Source organism: Cricetulus griseus, chromosome 8 (genome assembly GCF_003668045.3).
Source record: "Cricetulus griseus strain 17A/GY chromosome 8, alternate assembly CriGri-PICRH-1.0, whole genome shotgun sequence".
In the NCBI taxonomy this organism is placed as follows: domain Eukaryota; kingdom Metazoa; phylum Chordata; class Mammalia; order Rodentia; family Cricetidae; genus Cricetulus; species Cricetulus griseus.
This window is the reverse complement of record NC_048601.1, coordinates 50,873,698-50,888,654: the sequence shown is the minus strand read 5'-3', so window position 1 is coordinate 50,888,654 and position 14,957 is coordinate 50,873,698. Positions and strand designations below refer to the sequence as shown.

The window sequence follows — 14,957 nt, the reverse complement described above, 5'->3', positions numbered from 1 at the left end:
CATGTCTAAAACTACACTGCAACTGTAACATCATCAGCCATGACACATGGACACTACTGAAGATGCAGCAACCCCACACAACGTGCAGACTTTGCTGAGATCACAGTCTAATTTTTGTGTCATCCTTTTGTGTGTCATCCTTTTTGCAGGGACCATGCTAATCTTCTCTGTATTGTTCCAATTTTAGTATATGTGCTGCCGAAGTGAGCACTTGAAGGGCTTTAAAACACCCCAGCAAAAAGCAAACAAACAGGAAGTAAATGTAGAAATTCTTGGTTTCTATTAAATGTGAATGGTGTGTTCATGGCGGTCATTTTGTTATCATCTCTATTTATACTAGAATATGTTCATAATACATGTTTTTTTAAAAAGCAACAAAATGGAGCCAGATGTAATGGGACACACCTACAATCTAGACTTTGGGGTCTAAGAGTGAAAGATCAAATTGGAGGCCAGCCTGGGCTAGATAATGATACTGAGAACAAATAAAAGAAGAAACCATTCATTCTTACATCCAAAGTCCCCCATTGTACTACTGTCCAGGGACTTATCTGGAGATCTGCACAATGATCGAGAGTGCCCATGCATTAGAAGTTGCCTGTTCTTATTTCATAGGGTGAGTGATGGAGAGGAAAAGTGCTGTAATGTGCACTGAAGGACAATCAGGTCAGCTTCAGCCCAAGACACTGATTAGCCCACGATGGACCACCATTAACCCAGACACTGGCCGGCTGTCTTGGGATTGTTCACAGAAAGTCCCCTGGGGAAATCCTGAGTGCCACCTTTCACTTTAGGGCCCAACTCACAGGGCTGCTAATCTAATCAGTGGATTGATGCTAAATTGTTACTGGGATACCAGAAGTTAATCTGTAACAAGCAGACACTCCAACAGGGGCATGCTGGAGTCACAAAGCCACTGGGTGTCATTAGAGTCTTGGTGAGAAGCTGGAACACCAAGCTCCTCAAATCAAACCAGACTCTAGTCACGCAAGTCTACAATCCGCCCAAGAACTGCAATTCTTAGGATTGTGGTTGATTCCATGAAGGAGCAGGCCCAGAAGTCTTCCAACTAGACCAGACCTAAGGCTTAGAGAAAAATGCTATGCTTATGAGTGTCGTGACGTTGGAAAGCTCTACTTCATGAACTCCTGTGTTCTAGTTTTCTCACCAACAAACAGAAGTCATTTGAAGAATCAGAATATACAACCCACAGGAATAGCTCACAAGGCTCTATCCCTGTCTGGGGGTTTGTACTCAGTTAATGGTTGGTAGGGTTGAGGGAGAAACATTTACTTCAGTGGTGGACCCGGTGCTTGTTCTCCTGTAAACCACCCTTCATTCACCCTCTGTAGGCAGCCCTAATAAAACTCACTGGGTCATTACAAAGCAGAGTTGGGAGGCATGGAAGTAGAAGAGGGACAAGTAGGGAAAAGGAAGGGGGTCAGTAGAAGAGTGGGAGACATCGGAGAATAAAGGGGGATGAATGTCATTGTATTACATTTTGTAACAATACCTACTATGTATAATTACTATGTATAGTAATAAAAATGAAAGACAAACAAAATCTCACATAATCTGTGTAAAGACTTAGAACCATGTAGGATACTTGGTCGACATAAGCCATAGGAAACTTGCTTGAATATCAGACATTAGTTGCAAACCAAAGAAGATGCTCCAAAAATTTAAGTCAGAAAGGATTTGCTAGCTGGGCATGATGGCACCCACCTGTAATCTCAGTCATGAGAGGAGGAGCAGAGGCTCAGGGCGAGGCTATGCCATATAGGAACAACCTGTCTCACCAAAGTTGGGAGGAAAAAGAATTTCCTGGAAAGCAGCTTCTATTGTGTTTTCAGTCAAGTCTGACGCCCAGTACAGAACAAATGGAGATGCCAGCCCACTTCCTACCATCAATGTGATTTGGGACATTTGCTCAACTTCTCTGAGCTGTGTTTTTTCTCAATTGTTAGATAGGGATAATATGACCTCCCCATGATGGTGATGAACATATTGGTATAAACTGAAGAACATGGCATAGTGATCCATTGTGTACATGAGAGTCTGATATGATGGTCTGAACTGTGTTGACTGGCCAGCCTCTAAACCTGCACTCTTGAGGGTCCAACCAAGTAGTTATGGTCTAAACTGACTAGTGCCCCGTGGTCAGTTCAAGGGGCAGCTGACCTGAGCTGAGAGAGAGACTCAACCTTGACCAGCCATGTATGTCTTAGAGAAATAAACACAAAATAGGGCTTTCATCTGTCTTATTGTCTACTTAAAAGTAGCTGGCCAATCTCTAGTTGTGAGGGATTAAAGTCAGGTGGGTCCAATTTTTTGACACTGTGACACAACGTTGTCATCTACAAAGTTCATGCTTAAGAACCATTCAGTTTAGCCGGGCATTGGTGGCGCATGTCTTTAATCCCAGCACGTGGGAGGCAGAGGCAGGTGGATCTCTGTGAGTTCGAGGCCAGCCTGGTCTCCAGAGCGAGTGCCAGGATAGGCTCCAAAGCTACACAGAGAAACCCTGTCTCGAAAAACCAAAAAAAAAAAAAAAAAAAAAAAAAGCCATTCAGTTTAAACACACACACACACACACACACACACACACACACACACACACACACGCAATCTCCTAACATTTTAGGTAAGCTCCTTGTTTTGGGCAATGTATTCTCAGGCTCACTTGGCCAGTGGACTATAGGTTGGACACACTTTATAAATCTTGTGGAAAGTACTACTGAATAATACCAAAAGAATAAAACAACAACAAAAAGAGTAAACTTAAAAAGCAAAGATTGCCTATGTTCTTTATAGCCAGAAGCCAGAAACAATCACTTCCCAAACCTTTGTGTTTCTTCTAAAGATTAATGTTACTTGCACATACTGCTCTATTAAGTCATAGTTGTATTATTACATAATTATATGCTCATTATAAATATATAGTTATTGGTTAACTAGTATTAGTGTGGCTTCCTGGCCACTTGAACCCCAGGATTCAGCACCCAGCACAAAATTATAAACCCAGATAAACTTTCTCACTTTTAAAAGCTGGAAAGTTTCAGGTGTCCATCATCTGCTTTTCACTAAGTATCAACTTCCCGGTATGTTAAATCTACACGCTCATTCGTAATGGCCGCACATCAATCCTATGTTGGCAAGGTATTGTATTTGTCTTTCTTCCTCCTGAGGTACTTGTTTCTAGTTCTTTCCTACTATAACACGGCATTGAACAGTTCATAAACACCACTGTCCAACTGTTTCTTTAGGTGGGGCATTGATGGATCAAGGTGCACTTGATTCTCAATGTTCTAATGGGGGTGGGGGAAGCAGGCCTTGGTGCGATGGGAGGTTAAGGGAGTAACTTTGGTTAATAGAAAACAGTATCTTACAGGTCCAGACAGACAAACAGTCTCTCTCTCTCACTTGTCTACCAGCAAGTCTGATTAGCTCATTGATGAGAACTAACCCTCCTGTGAAAGGGTGAAGGTCAAGCAGAAACAGAGCTTGGGGATCGGGGATTGGTAAAATGTTAGCTGTGTACGTATGAGGACCTGAGTTCTGTCCCTGAACCCATGATAAAAAACCCACTAATTGTACAAGCTTGGAATCCCAGAACTGGGGAGATGGAGACAGAAGGATTCCTGAGGCTTACTGACAAGACAATCTAGCCAAGTTGAAAATCTCCTTGTTTAATGAGAAATAAGGAGAGCAATGGGGGAAAACCTGATGTTAACTTCTAGCCTTCACTTGCATTGGCACACACACACACACACACACACACACACACACACACACACACAGAGAGAGAGAGAGAGAGAGAGAGAGAGAGAGAGAGAGAGAGAGAGGGAGAGTGAGGGGGAGAGGGAGAGAGAGAAAAGGAACAAGACCTGTGCTTTACCTGGAAGCAAGCAGAGGAAATGACTCACAGAAACAATACCCTTTCTGAGGGTTCCCCAGCCTGCCACTGAGGCCCCTGGCATGAAGAGCAGGTGGACCAAGAGCTCAGTAAACCTGTGCCTGCTCTCACAAAGGCATGCCACAGGAAGACAACACCCGACTCCCAATGTGAATCCCAATGGCCTTGAAAACGGAATGAAAGGAAACAAACAAACAAACAAAACAATAAACAACCCCCCACCATGGAGATACATCCAAGCAGTCAACATGCATATACAATGGCCTCAAAGTAAGGCTAAGGCAGAAAGGGCAGACACTAGGCGGAGAGAAGCTTTCCACTAACAAAATGCTACACTGGGTGAAGAGGAAATAAGTGCTCTCAGTCCCACCACTGGTGGGTGCAATGGCTTTGGGCAAGTCTCATAATTGATTTACAATGTGTTTTCTGCAAAGTTACAAGTGATTACATCTGGGTTTGGTGTTTGCAGTTTCCCTTCCCTTCCCATGATATCTTCCCTGTTTTCATGATCTTTCCTTTGTTTTCTTTTTCATCTTCCATCCTGTGAATGCCTAACATCTGCTAAATCCTGTCCCAGGACCTTTATTACTTCATGCTTAGGTCTGAACACACCTGGGCAAGTTCACATTATTTTTACTTGATACTCTATAATGTCATTCAGGTCACACACAACAGAATATGGATGGGTTGCTAGTTTTTTCATCATGACAGAGAAGAGTTGCTCGATAAGTGCTTGATGGCTCAGTGAATAAAAATTCACACAAAGCTACACCTTGCTTTGTAAGTCCATGGTTTCCATCACATTAGGCTCCTTCACACGTTTTTTGAATACATTATCTCAAACTCTTTTCTGAGAAAGAGACCTATATCAAGAATCAGAAGTGAGCAAGGCACACAGTCCATTTGTGTGAAGCAGTGTAATAGCCTGGTAACCTGCCCTGCTGAGAATCCCACAATCCAGCAACTAAAATGTGACACATACTCTGTGTGGGGCTTCCAGAGGCCACCCGCAGACTTGGGTAAGGAAAAGTTCCGATAGGTGTTGAATATGTGGTATACAGCTCCTGAAAATAAGCAACTAACTCCATACCCTACACTCTGAATTCCTCTTCCATCTACAACTGGGTGTTGAACTAGATGTGACTACTGAAGATTCTTCCAGTTCAAATATTTTACTGCCCTAAAGACCAGGAAGAATTACCACGAGAAAGTGAAGTCCTAAGGGTACAAGGATGACTAGTTCCTTAAATTCAACTTTAGCAGTGACACTCTAATTTACTTGAATATTCCAATTGGTTGGACACTTATTAAACCTGCTACTATGATCCCATCCATTTTCCTGAGAGACACGGGTTGGTTTCTTCATTTTAATTAGGGAGAAGAACATCCAATCATAGATATCAGTGATTTAAACACAAGTACCATGTCCATGTCTTTTAAACACATTAATTAGACAGAAGGGAAGAATCATGTATTTCCCTTCTAGCCCATGTAAACATGTTTAAAATATGTACTTGCTAACATGTATTTGGGAAATTAAAATAAGCCTAACTTACTATAATAAATAAAGAAACTAAGACAAAAGTCCTAATTATTAAACTAGCTGGTACCTGGCAGGCTTGCTACTACTCCAGCTCCTAGAACTATTGTTTCTGAGGATAAATGCCCAATGCCAACTTTTGGGCTTTTCCTTTGCTTTCTTCCTTTGTAGACAAAGTCTCAATATATAGAGCAGGCAGTCCTGGAAGTCACAAAGTAGCCTAGGGTAGCCTTGAACTTGTGATCCTCAAGGTTTGTGCCACCACATCTGACTCCTTCATTCCTTTGTATAGACTAAGTAATGGTGATTTCAGTTATATCCCACCTTGCTCTGATAGTAAGAACACAAAAATGGATGCAATAAACCTAGAGACCTACAATTCTATATATATTCTAGCTATTGACTATTTTCAGATTATAAGTAGTTATCATTATCTTTTAAGGTTCACTTTCAAAATAATACCTCTAGCAGGGATGAAGACATGAGACACCACCCCTCTGAGAAATCCTGACCCAGATAGAATATAATGCTGACAACTCCTTGGGGAAGCATTTAAAGCCACTCCACTTTAGTCTTAGTCTTGTAGAAGATACCAGAAAACTCTGAATAGCTACTTACTTTGTTGATGCAGTTTTTTTTTTTAATGAAGAAAGAAAGAAATAGTTCTTTCTTATGCAAGAGTTCAGTGGAATTTTAAAAACATTGTGACAAACATCTTAGCACACAAGAGCAACCTTAAGTAGGTGAACAATAGCCAGGTCTAGCGGTCAATAAGCTACAACACAACAACAACACTGCAGACTGAAGGCCACAGACAAACTTCATTTTCCTTAGATGCACAGAAAAATGCATCCCTAGGGACAGACCCATATACCAGCCAAAACCCCGACAATCTGCCCAGAATGGAGTGAAATCCAGCAGTGGGCTTATAATGTATGGATGGGACTGAAACCTAGAAGGAAGCTCACAGATCCATTTCTGGGTTTCCTAAAACCACAGGGCATTAGCTAAACCAATAAACACACATCAGGCTTTGTGAATTCCATTATGAGGAAACAAAACAAAAAAGCCAAACCCTGTGCAGTATGTATACGTTATAAATATGCACAAAACAAAAGTGAAACCAAATGAATAGAAGACATCAAGAAAATACAGACAACTGCTCCCTCAAGTTACAGGTTCAGACTCCAGTTTTGTTCTAAGAATCAACAACTTCCGCAGAAGAGGCAGCTTTGCCCACAGATGGGTTGCAGTGATAGCTTTCTGATTTCGAATCCTGACTGTACATTCTTAGCTGTGCAACCTTGAGTGAGTCACTAAAGCCCTCTGTAGTTTCCATCTATACAAGGGCCTATACCTACCTTACCCGAGGATCAAATAAACCATATTGTACATGGCGGTGTTCTGCAAACTGCAAAAAAGCTGCTGCGTTCTTGCAGTGTGGCAATGAACCCATGTCAACAATGCATCTGTGTTTAATCAAGAAGCAAATACCTGAGGTGTCACAGGCACGCCTTCCTGTTGAGGGCTCCCTCTGAGGGGTATGATGCCTGTAAATAATGTGGGGTTTGTTTTGTTCCTCTTCATCCTCTTGCTCATCCACATACAGCAGTGGTTCAATAAAATAATCTCCATCGTGGGACCGGAATGTGCCCATCTGTGTAGAGAGATGAGAGTTGATTCAATACAAAACAGCCAATGTGAGGGACAAAAATACAACATAAAGAAAGAGATGATTCCAGGTAGGAGTAGCAGCAGTTTGTTCAACCCCTCCCTGAGAGGGTTGAGGTACCCTGGAATAGCTGTGGCTTATCTTCACTCTCTGCCATATTGGAGGCTAGTTCTTGACTTGATTGCAACATGTTACATCTGCTTTCCAAATCTAGCTTTTTCTTGGTGCTAGTAAGAGTCCCATATATCTTATTCTTTCTCCAGGAGACTCAAGGAGAGTGTGTTAAGTGCTCAGGCTGCCTAGACATTCACAGACACCAGTACAATGCTGAGGGAGAAACTGACTGGCCAAAACTTTCTCCTTTCACTTTCATCAGGTAAATGATGGCCACAATGTCTTCAAGATGGTGTTGCCTGTAACCCTGACAAACAGTCTCGTCCTGTTCCCTTTGCCAAGGCAGAATGATATCCCGAAAGGCAGTATTGTCACACTCTGCTATGTGCACTCCCAGTACCACACTTATTCTCCTTGAACAACTTCCTTGCTGGTCTGTTTTTTCACATTTTGTCAGTTGGAGATTAAGTTCCTTCTTCAACTTCACCTGTGATGATGGCTAAATGGGATAAAACCAGCCATGCACATAGCTCAGAGCCAGAACCTTCTAAGGCTTTGAAGTGATCAGTGGGTTTTGGTGTATTTCTTTAGTTTTAGGCCAATTTGCTCTCACCAAACACTATAGACACCTTGCAAAAGGCCATTTTCCTGCTCCCCTTTTCACAAATCTACAAATTTTTGCAAATGATCCATGATGCCTCAAGCTTGAACCATTCAATATCATATAAACATTAAAAGTGCCGGTTTCAGAGGAGACACCAAACTTCTCTCTCTCCCCACACTGAAAATAACCCGAAGCCTTCTCTCATTTCCTGGGCACAGGAGGAAAGATCACCCTGAACAGGTGTGGGCACCTACACTAGCATCCTTCAGACCTGATTAGAGAGCTTAGACCTCTGCCTCATATGCTGCACTACACCAAAATCTCTGGGATCATTCCAAGAATCAGAATTTTAAGACACTCCCAAGGTTCTTATGAAAGAAATGGCATTGCAGGATGCCAGGCTAAGGCATGGTTTTCCCAAACCAAGGAGGACCAACACAGCCTGGGAGACAATTTTTCTTTTTCTGATAAGATTTGGGGTGCCGCTCTTCATTTACAGATTCAGAATTTCTAAGCGTGATGTTTAGAATACGACTTTTTAAAGCGGCTCCCCTTGTGACTCAAGGACATAGATTCAGGCAGATTGCATAATCTGTGACAGATTGACAAATCACCAGAGAAGCAGCAGGTTAGCACATTCATGCTCCCCGGAGCACCTTTGCCTGCGGTCAGTATGTAACTGTTTTTTTTTTTTTTTTTTTTTTTTTTTTTTTTTTTCCCTAAGTACAGAGAGGCAGGACTAGTAAAAGGAGCCTGCGAGGCATAGAAAGGAAGTGATTTGTCCTCAGTTGCCCTTCAAGTGGTACAGCAAAGGCTAGTGTTAGTGCCAATCCTGATTTTACACCGGTGTCTACAAAAACGAATCCAGTCATTCTCCTGAGGAATGTGAACTGAGCCTCTGGCCTATGGTTGAGAGTATGGATGAGAAAGCCTGAGGTAAACTTTACAACGTGGTCATCCATCAGCATGAGGCCCGGGGCAAGGTGGTGGTTCTGAAGGCCCAGGCATTTTTGCCAGCAAAATGGACAGCTCTGAGGACTGGGTCATTGTATCACAGAGCCTACAGCAAAAGCTCAATAAATGGTTACAATATGGGGACAAGATTAATTTTGTTGTTGATTCAGAATAATCACTGGGACCCAATTTATCTTGTGTTGGCTCAGGTGACCACTTGTTTAAATATATGTTTTATGCACATAAACACACTTTTGTCTGTCTGCATTGTAGCATGCAAGAGGAAGGTTGTTGGTGCAAATGGCTGGAACCGAAGAGAACACATACACCAAGAACATAGTGAACATCTGAAGAGAGACAGTGTCTATGATTTGGAGCAGAGGGATGATACCACAGACTATGGAGTCTTCGTGGGGAAGTAGAAATGAAACAACCCTTTGAAAGAAAAGAAAAAAATGTTGGCCCAAGAATGTAGCTCTCTTGCTGGCAAATACAAAACCCATCGTTCAATTGTCAGCAACACACACACACACACACACACACACACACACACACACACACCGAGAGAGAGAGAGAGAGAGAGAGAGAGAGAGAGAGAGAGAGAGAGAGGACAATATATGTACTGGAACAGGAAATTAAAGAGAATCCAGAGAAAGCATAAAGCTGACTACTTGAAATAGGGAATTTAGAAGAAGAAACTAAGATGAAATTGGACACTGGTCTATGTGTGAGAGGATGTAAGGTCAGGATCTTAAATATTGGCAGTGGAATTTGACACTGTTCACTAGAATGTGAAGAGATGTGTAAGCTATTTGAACCACGGTGGTCATGAGATCTTGCAGCCTACTTATAGACCCATTAAGGCTGTATGGCAGGGATTGGGGGGAAAAGCTGAGAGAGAAGCAGGTGGATGGAGGTTATTTCTCAGACAGTGGTCCTAAGGAGAGGAAGAGAAGGACCCTTCCTGGGCTTCAGATAAGTCTCTCAGCAGAGGAGAGCAATGTATGAGTTGGGATTCAGGAAAACAGAACTGGCACGTGTGGCGAGTGTGTGTGACCAAGGTACAGTTTTTGGATCCCTCTAAAGAGGACAGATTTCCTGGAAGCCTTCGTGGGCAGTCAGGAACATTGTTATGTAGGGACCGACCGCTACAGAAAGGGTAAAGATAAGCCTTGGGAAGAAATAACAATTCCAGGAGACAAAGAAGGCAGGAAGCACACAGTTAGACTAAGTGGTCAAAAATACAAAAAACTAGTTCACATATTTTTAAAGTATATGTAGCCTTTACCACCCCCCCCCCAAAAAAGGCATGTTGCAAATTACACGTCATGCAAATGGGGTTAGGACAATTCAGAGAGCCCTTTCAGAAGCCGCAGTTCTCAGTTCTCAAGGAGACCACATGCACTGCTAACATGTAAAAGCACCAATGGCAATTAAGGTCCTACGCAGAAAAATATTTATACAACTGCTGGGGCCACTAGGATTCCACCGGTGTGTAGGCGGGGAAAGAGGAGGAGTAAAGACTGTTTACCAACGAAGTACACAGCAGCCCTATCTAAGAACCAGGAATTGGGGGCCCCTAGCTTTAAATCAGGGGTGCCCTGGTTCTCTGGGATCTGCCTCAAGACTTTTCAGCCTATCTAGGCGGTAACCTCTCAAAAATCGGAGCCAGTCCAGCGTCCAGGCCCAGGTTTGGGGCCATGATGACTCAACGCAGCATCCACTCCGGGTCTCCGCCTACCCTCAATCAATCTCAGCCAGGCACTTTGGGCGCCAGGATTCCCAGTACTTAGCTGGTGGGTAAAGGGGCTCATCCCCTTTCCTGCATCCCAGCAGCCTGAACCTCCCCCTCCTCCTAGTCTCGTGGAGTGCGGAGCTCCCTCCAGGATTCAGCTCTTGGAAGGCTTAGAAGGATGTAACTTCCAGACCTGGAATTTAAGACGCAAGAACCAGCCATCGAATGTGGCAGCCTGTCTTTCGAGTGAGTACCCAAGCCCCCACTTAGAAAGAGGAGGAGGAAGGTGTGTGTGCCAAGGGGAGAGAGTAAATGCACCAGGGGCACAGGCTTTTAATAGCCAATTGTGCGTAATGCGCAGTACAGTGAGCTAGGAGAGCAAGCGGCTGTAAAGTTTCTGCGTCACACGCGCGTGATAGAAACGCACGTCGCTTGGGAAAGTGAAGGACCACCCTAGTTGGGGCCAGAATTGTATGAGACTCTCAACTGTCGTACGAATTTGGGGAGGTTGCCTTATAAGTTCCAATGGAGGGTAAATGGAGGGGTCAGGAAGCAGGGGGTGGAGGTACCAACTTGGATCTCCCACTAAGTGCCCACTTGTCAGCACAGGGTGGGTGGTATCCGTCATACTCAGCCTTCCTAGAGAAAACGTGCGCTATACATTCGTATTCCTGTCCTTTGGAACTGCCACGGGTTCCGGAAGAATGGGGACTCTTCTTAAAAGACACCTTTCCAGGCTCTGTCCCACTACTCTAGCGCCTCCAGCCACCACGCCAGCAGGGTGCAGAGTCGGACTGCAGTGCACCACCCCTCCCCCCCACTTCCACCCCTTAACACCGCCTTAGAGACAGGCTCCGCCCTCACTCTGGGCTCTCAGAGTATTTGGCCCACCCTTCCTTTCCTGGGACAGGATCGGCTTCCCTGTCAGTCTGGGTCAGTTTCAAAATTCCTTGCACGTGATAAAAGGCTCCAAGAGGAAAGAACGCGGGGACACTAGGTTATGTACTCCCGTCCACAACGGGAGATATCCCAGCACTCCAGAAGGGGTGTCCCGGGATTGTCAGTTTACATCCCTGACTCGGGAAGCGCCAATGAGGAGTTAGGTCCGCCCTGCGCTCAGCAGCGCTGCTCTTGGGCGGCCAAGTTTGCTACAAGAAACCACAACCCCCAGGAACTTTCTCTTGAGTTTGTAAACCGACGTGCAAGCTACTCTGTGGAGTTGGGCTACCCACAGCAAGCGCAATCCATCCTCAAGACAGCTCTAAAAGATCCACGACTCTCTGGGGACAGATGTGTACTCTCTTCTCGAGTGTAAACGCACGCACCCCGCCGGTAGACCCCCAAATCCCGGGATCTAAGCCAGTGTTGATATTTAACGCCAGGGCATAGACTCGGTAGGTTCAGACTAGGGTGCAATTAAGTCTTAAAGAAGCAGACGAGGAGGCGGGGAGGAGGAAAGGGACACGCGCCTACTTACCATTCCGGAGCACAGGCTGATGACCGCAGTGTGCTCGGACTTGGTATTGACATGGCCTTTGTAGAAACAGTGCCTAAGTTCCATTTCCTCTTCGGAATACAGTTTGGTCTGGTTCACCCCTGGCTCTCCAAGGAGGGTGACAGTGAACAGTGGAGCGATAAATCCGGTATGGGCGGTGAGATTAAATAGAAACTGCTGGCCAAAGGCTGAGAGGCGGTAATGCGCCTGGGAAGAGGTAGAGGAAGACGACGAGGAGGAGGCAAAGGCAGGCCAGGGGTCAGAGGCAGAGTTAATGCTTCGTCGCCTTCTTTTGAAGTGCACGTTCGTGGGAAAGGGTTCCCCGAGGGTGTTCACTCGGATGGGAGACGCGATCTCATATTCGCTCAAAGTCTCTAATAATTTCACTGCAGGGAGAAGCAAAGGCAAAGGAACTAATCATTCATTTCTCCGAAAGCTTTCATTTCAAAAGAAGATGGGGGGCTTTGCTCTAACTTATTTTGCAGCCCCTGCGTGTCAAATCTTTCACCTTCCATCTCTGGGCAAATATTTGTCGAGCGCCTATTGTAAAAGTAACAGCCAACAACTGTGCGAGGCGCTGAGAATACAGCATTAGAAGTCAGACAATGAACAAATCTAGAAACATGAGATAATTGCAGGTTCTAATAAATTCCTGAATAAAATAAAACACGCGCTCTCCGGTGATCCCAGCTACTAAGTAGCATTGATTTGGGAAAGGGAATAAGGAGAGCAAAATCAGGCAAAAAAGAGCTGGGGGTGGCCCTAAAATTCTTGCAGTGCCTCCCTCTTTAATAGTTGGCTAGGGATGACCTAGAGAAGGGAGAGGCTCCAAAACCGGAGGTATCTTTCTAGGAAAAGGAGAGAGGCCTCTGCTGCCGGGTGCCCGTCCCGGAGCGTGTTCGGGGAGGTGGCGATGGAGTGTGTGCGGAGGCGGGCGGGGGGGTTGAGGGTCCAGAGCCAGGTTACCTTGCCTCGGGTGCAGCCTGTCCTTGCGCACGGCCGCCGCGGCGACAGGGCTCCTCATCACAGCCAGGTCCGACACCAGGAGCGTTAGCAGTGTGGCACAGCATACTAACTGCATGGTGCTCCTCACCCCTCCTCCCCGCTTCTCCCACCCCCCTCCCTGCTGCCGGCTTTGGTGGCTGGCGGCGACGCGAGGCAGCAGCAGTGGAGAGCGCGCGGAACCCCGGCGCCCTGCCGCCAACTTTTTGACTTTAGGAGTCGCTGAGGTCTTGCAGAGAGGGTCCTGTCTGCGCTCGGCTGAGCAACGCTGCCGCCTGCCGTGAGCTGATCCGCTCGGGCCGCAGGAGGAGGAGAAGGAGGCGGAGGACTGGGGCTCGGCTGCTCGGCCGCATAATGTCCAGCCAGCGGGCAGGAGAAGGCGCTGAACGTGCGCTCCGAGGCGCGCCGGGCGCCCTGTGCTGGCCGAGTTAGCCGAGCCGCTTCTTGAATGGGGGGCCAGGGGGCGGGGGCCCCCGCGGGCGCTCAAATACCCTGGGTGCACGCCTCCAGGAGGAGGAGAGGGGAGGAGAAAACGAGGCAGGCGGCCCGCCTCCTTGCAGATCCCGTCCCCTCCTCGGCCGCGGGTGCCAGGACTGGCCGCTTTAGGCCCCTCCAGCTGCCGGAGGCGGAGGCCAGAGGCGCCGGCAGCGCCCCGAGCAATCGGTGGCGGTGGCGGTCAGCGTCACCTCCCCGAGGTGGGGTTTTCAGTCTTCCTGCTAGGGAGGGAGAGCAGAGAAAGTTCTCTTTCCTCGGTGGCGCTCTGCCATTCACCCCGACTCTCCTCCTCTCCTACCTCGGTCTCTCTGGTTTGGAATCTCTCCCTCTCCCTCTTGGTGAGGATCTCTCTGGGCCCCTGTCCCTCCTCTCCGATGGTCTCTTCCTTCTCTGCTTTCTACTGTGCCTTCATTTCCCCATTTCTGCCTGCCCCTTCATTTTGTCCCCATCTCTTTCCACCACTCCCCTTGGGATTCCTTAAAGTAGCCCTGCGCCGGAGTCCCAAACACCAAGTACCAGATTCGTCACCTGAACTCCCCTCTCCATTTAACTGCCTCAAGTTAAGAGTTTAGAGTCAGGGCTCTCAATCCTATAGTTCCAGTTGTGTTTCAGATCAGCAGTTCCCTGAAAGTTTCCCAGCAGTTTAAATTCGGGTCTTCCCAGAACTTCTGTCCCATGGCTAGAGCATCTACAGGTTTCTGTTGGTCCTCGCTCAGAATAGCTAAAGAGTTTACTGTGCAGTTTTAGATCCTCCGACTCTGTTCGAGATTTGAGGGGAAGAAAGGTGGGAAGAAGTGAGGAGCTGTTGGTCGGAGGGGGTGGGGGCACTCCAGGGATTTCTCAATCACTTCCGCTTGCCTTTGGTAGAAAAGATGGGAGCAGGGAAGTGACTCCAAGCAGACACTTGAAGTTATCACCTTCCTCCCTTTGAGGAAAGCTAGAACTCTAGAAAGGAAGACAGGGAGAGGAGGAAAGTGACTAGGGAGGATTGTTAAATCCTGGATAGTTCAAAAGCACCTTTCCCCTTTAGCTCTCGGGAAGAGAGGATGTGATAATTCCAAGGGAAAGGAAATGTCCATTTCAGGAACAGCTATGACTAACAAATTCATAGTTGACCAAGTTTCCTAGAAGCGGAGTTTACTGCTGCTTGGCCTGCCATTCAAAACTGAGAATATCAAAGTGTCAATAGAAACCAGAAACAGTTCCCTGGGGGAGTGCCACCCATCCTGGAAACAATGATGTATACAGTTCTGATGATAGCGGAAAAATGACCTGGCAGGGTTGCAACTTCCGAAAGATGTCGCTAATTCAATGGTCAGGCAACACTGAAATGACCAGGCACCAGTATCCATGCATGATGTACACTTGAAATCTCATTAATCCGGAGGCTGAGGCAGGAAGCTGGAGAAATCTAGACTAGCCTAAGCTAT

The 14,957-nt window shown here is 46.2% G+C and overlaps 1 protein-coding gene and 1 non-coding gene across 2 annotated transcripts in view; both read right to left on the bottom strand.

Annotated features, from left to right (window-relative positions):
- Positions 1–13,111, bottom strand: part of Adamts9 (ADAM metallopeptidase with thrombospondin type 1 motif 9) — a 156,391-nt gene extending 143,280 nt beyond the window's left edge. Inside the window, exons 1-3 of the mRNA XM_035448871.1 lie at positions 12,997–13,111; positions 12,013–12,416; positions 6,951–7,113 (exon numbers count right to left, since the gene is read on the bottom strand). Coding sequence (XP_035304762.1) covers positions 6,951–7,113; positions 12,013–12,416; positions 12,997–13,111 — 682 coding nt within the window. The remainder of the gene's footprint in view (positions 1–6,950; positions 7,114–12,012; positions 12,417–12,996) is intronic.
- LOC113834281 lies at positions 104–211 on the bottom strand. Its single transcript, XR_003487597.1, has one exon. It is a non-coding gene; the product is annotated as a U6 spliceosomal RNA (small nuclear RNA).
- Positions 13,112–14,957: the final 1,846 nt, after the last annotated feature.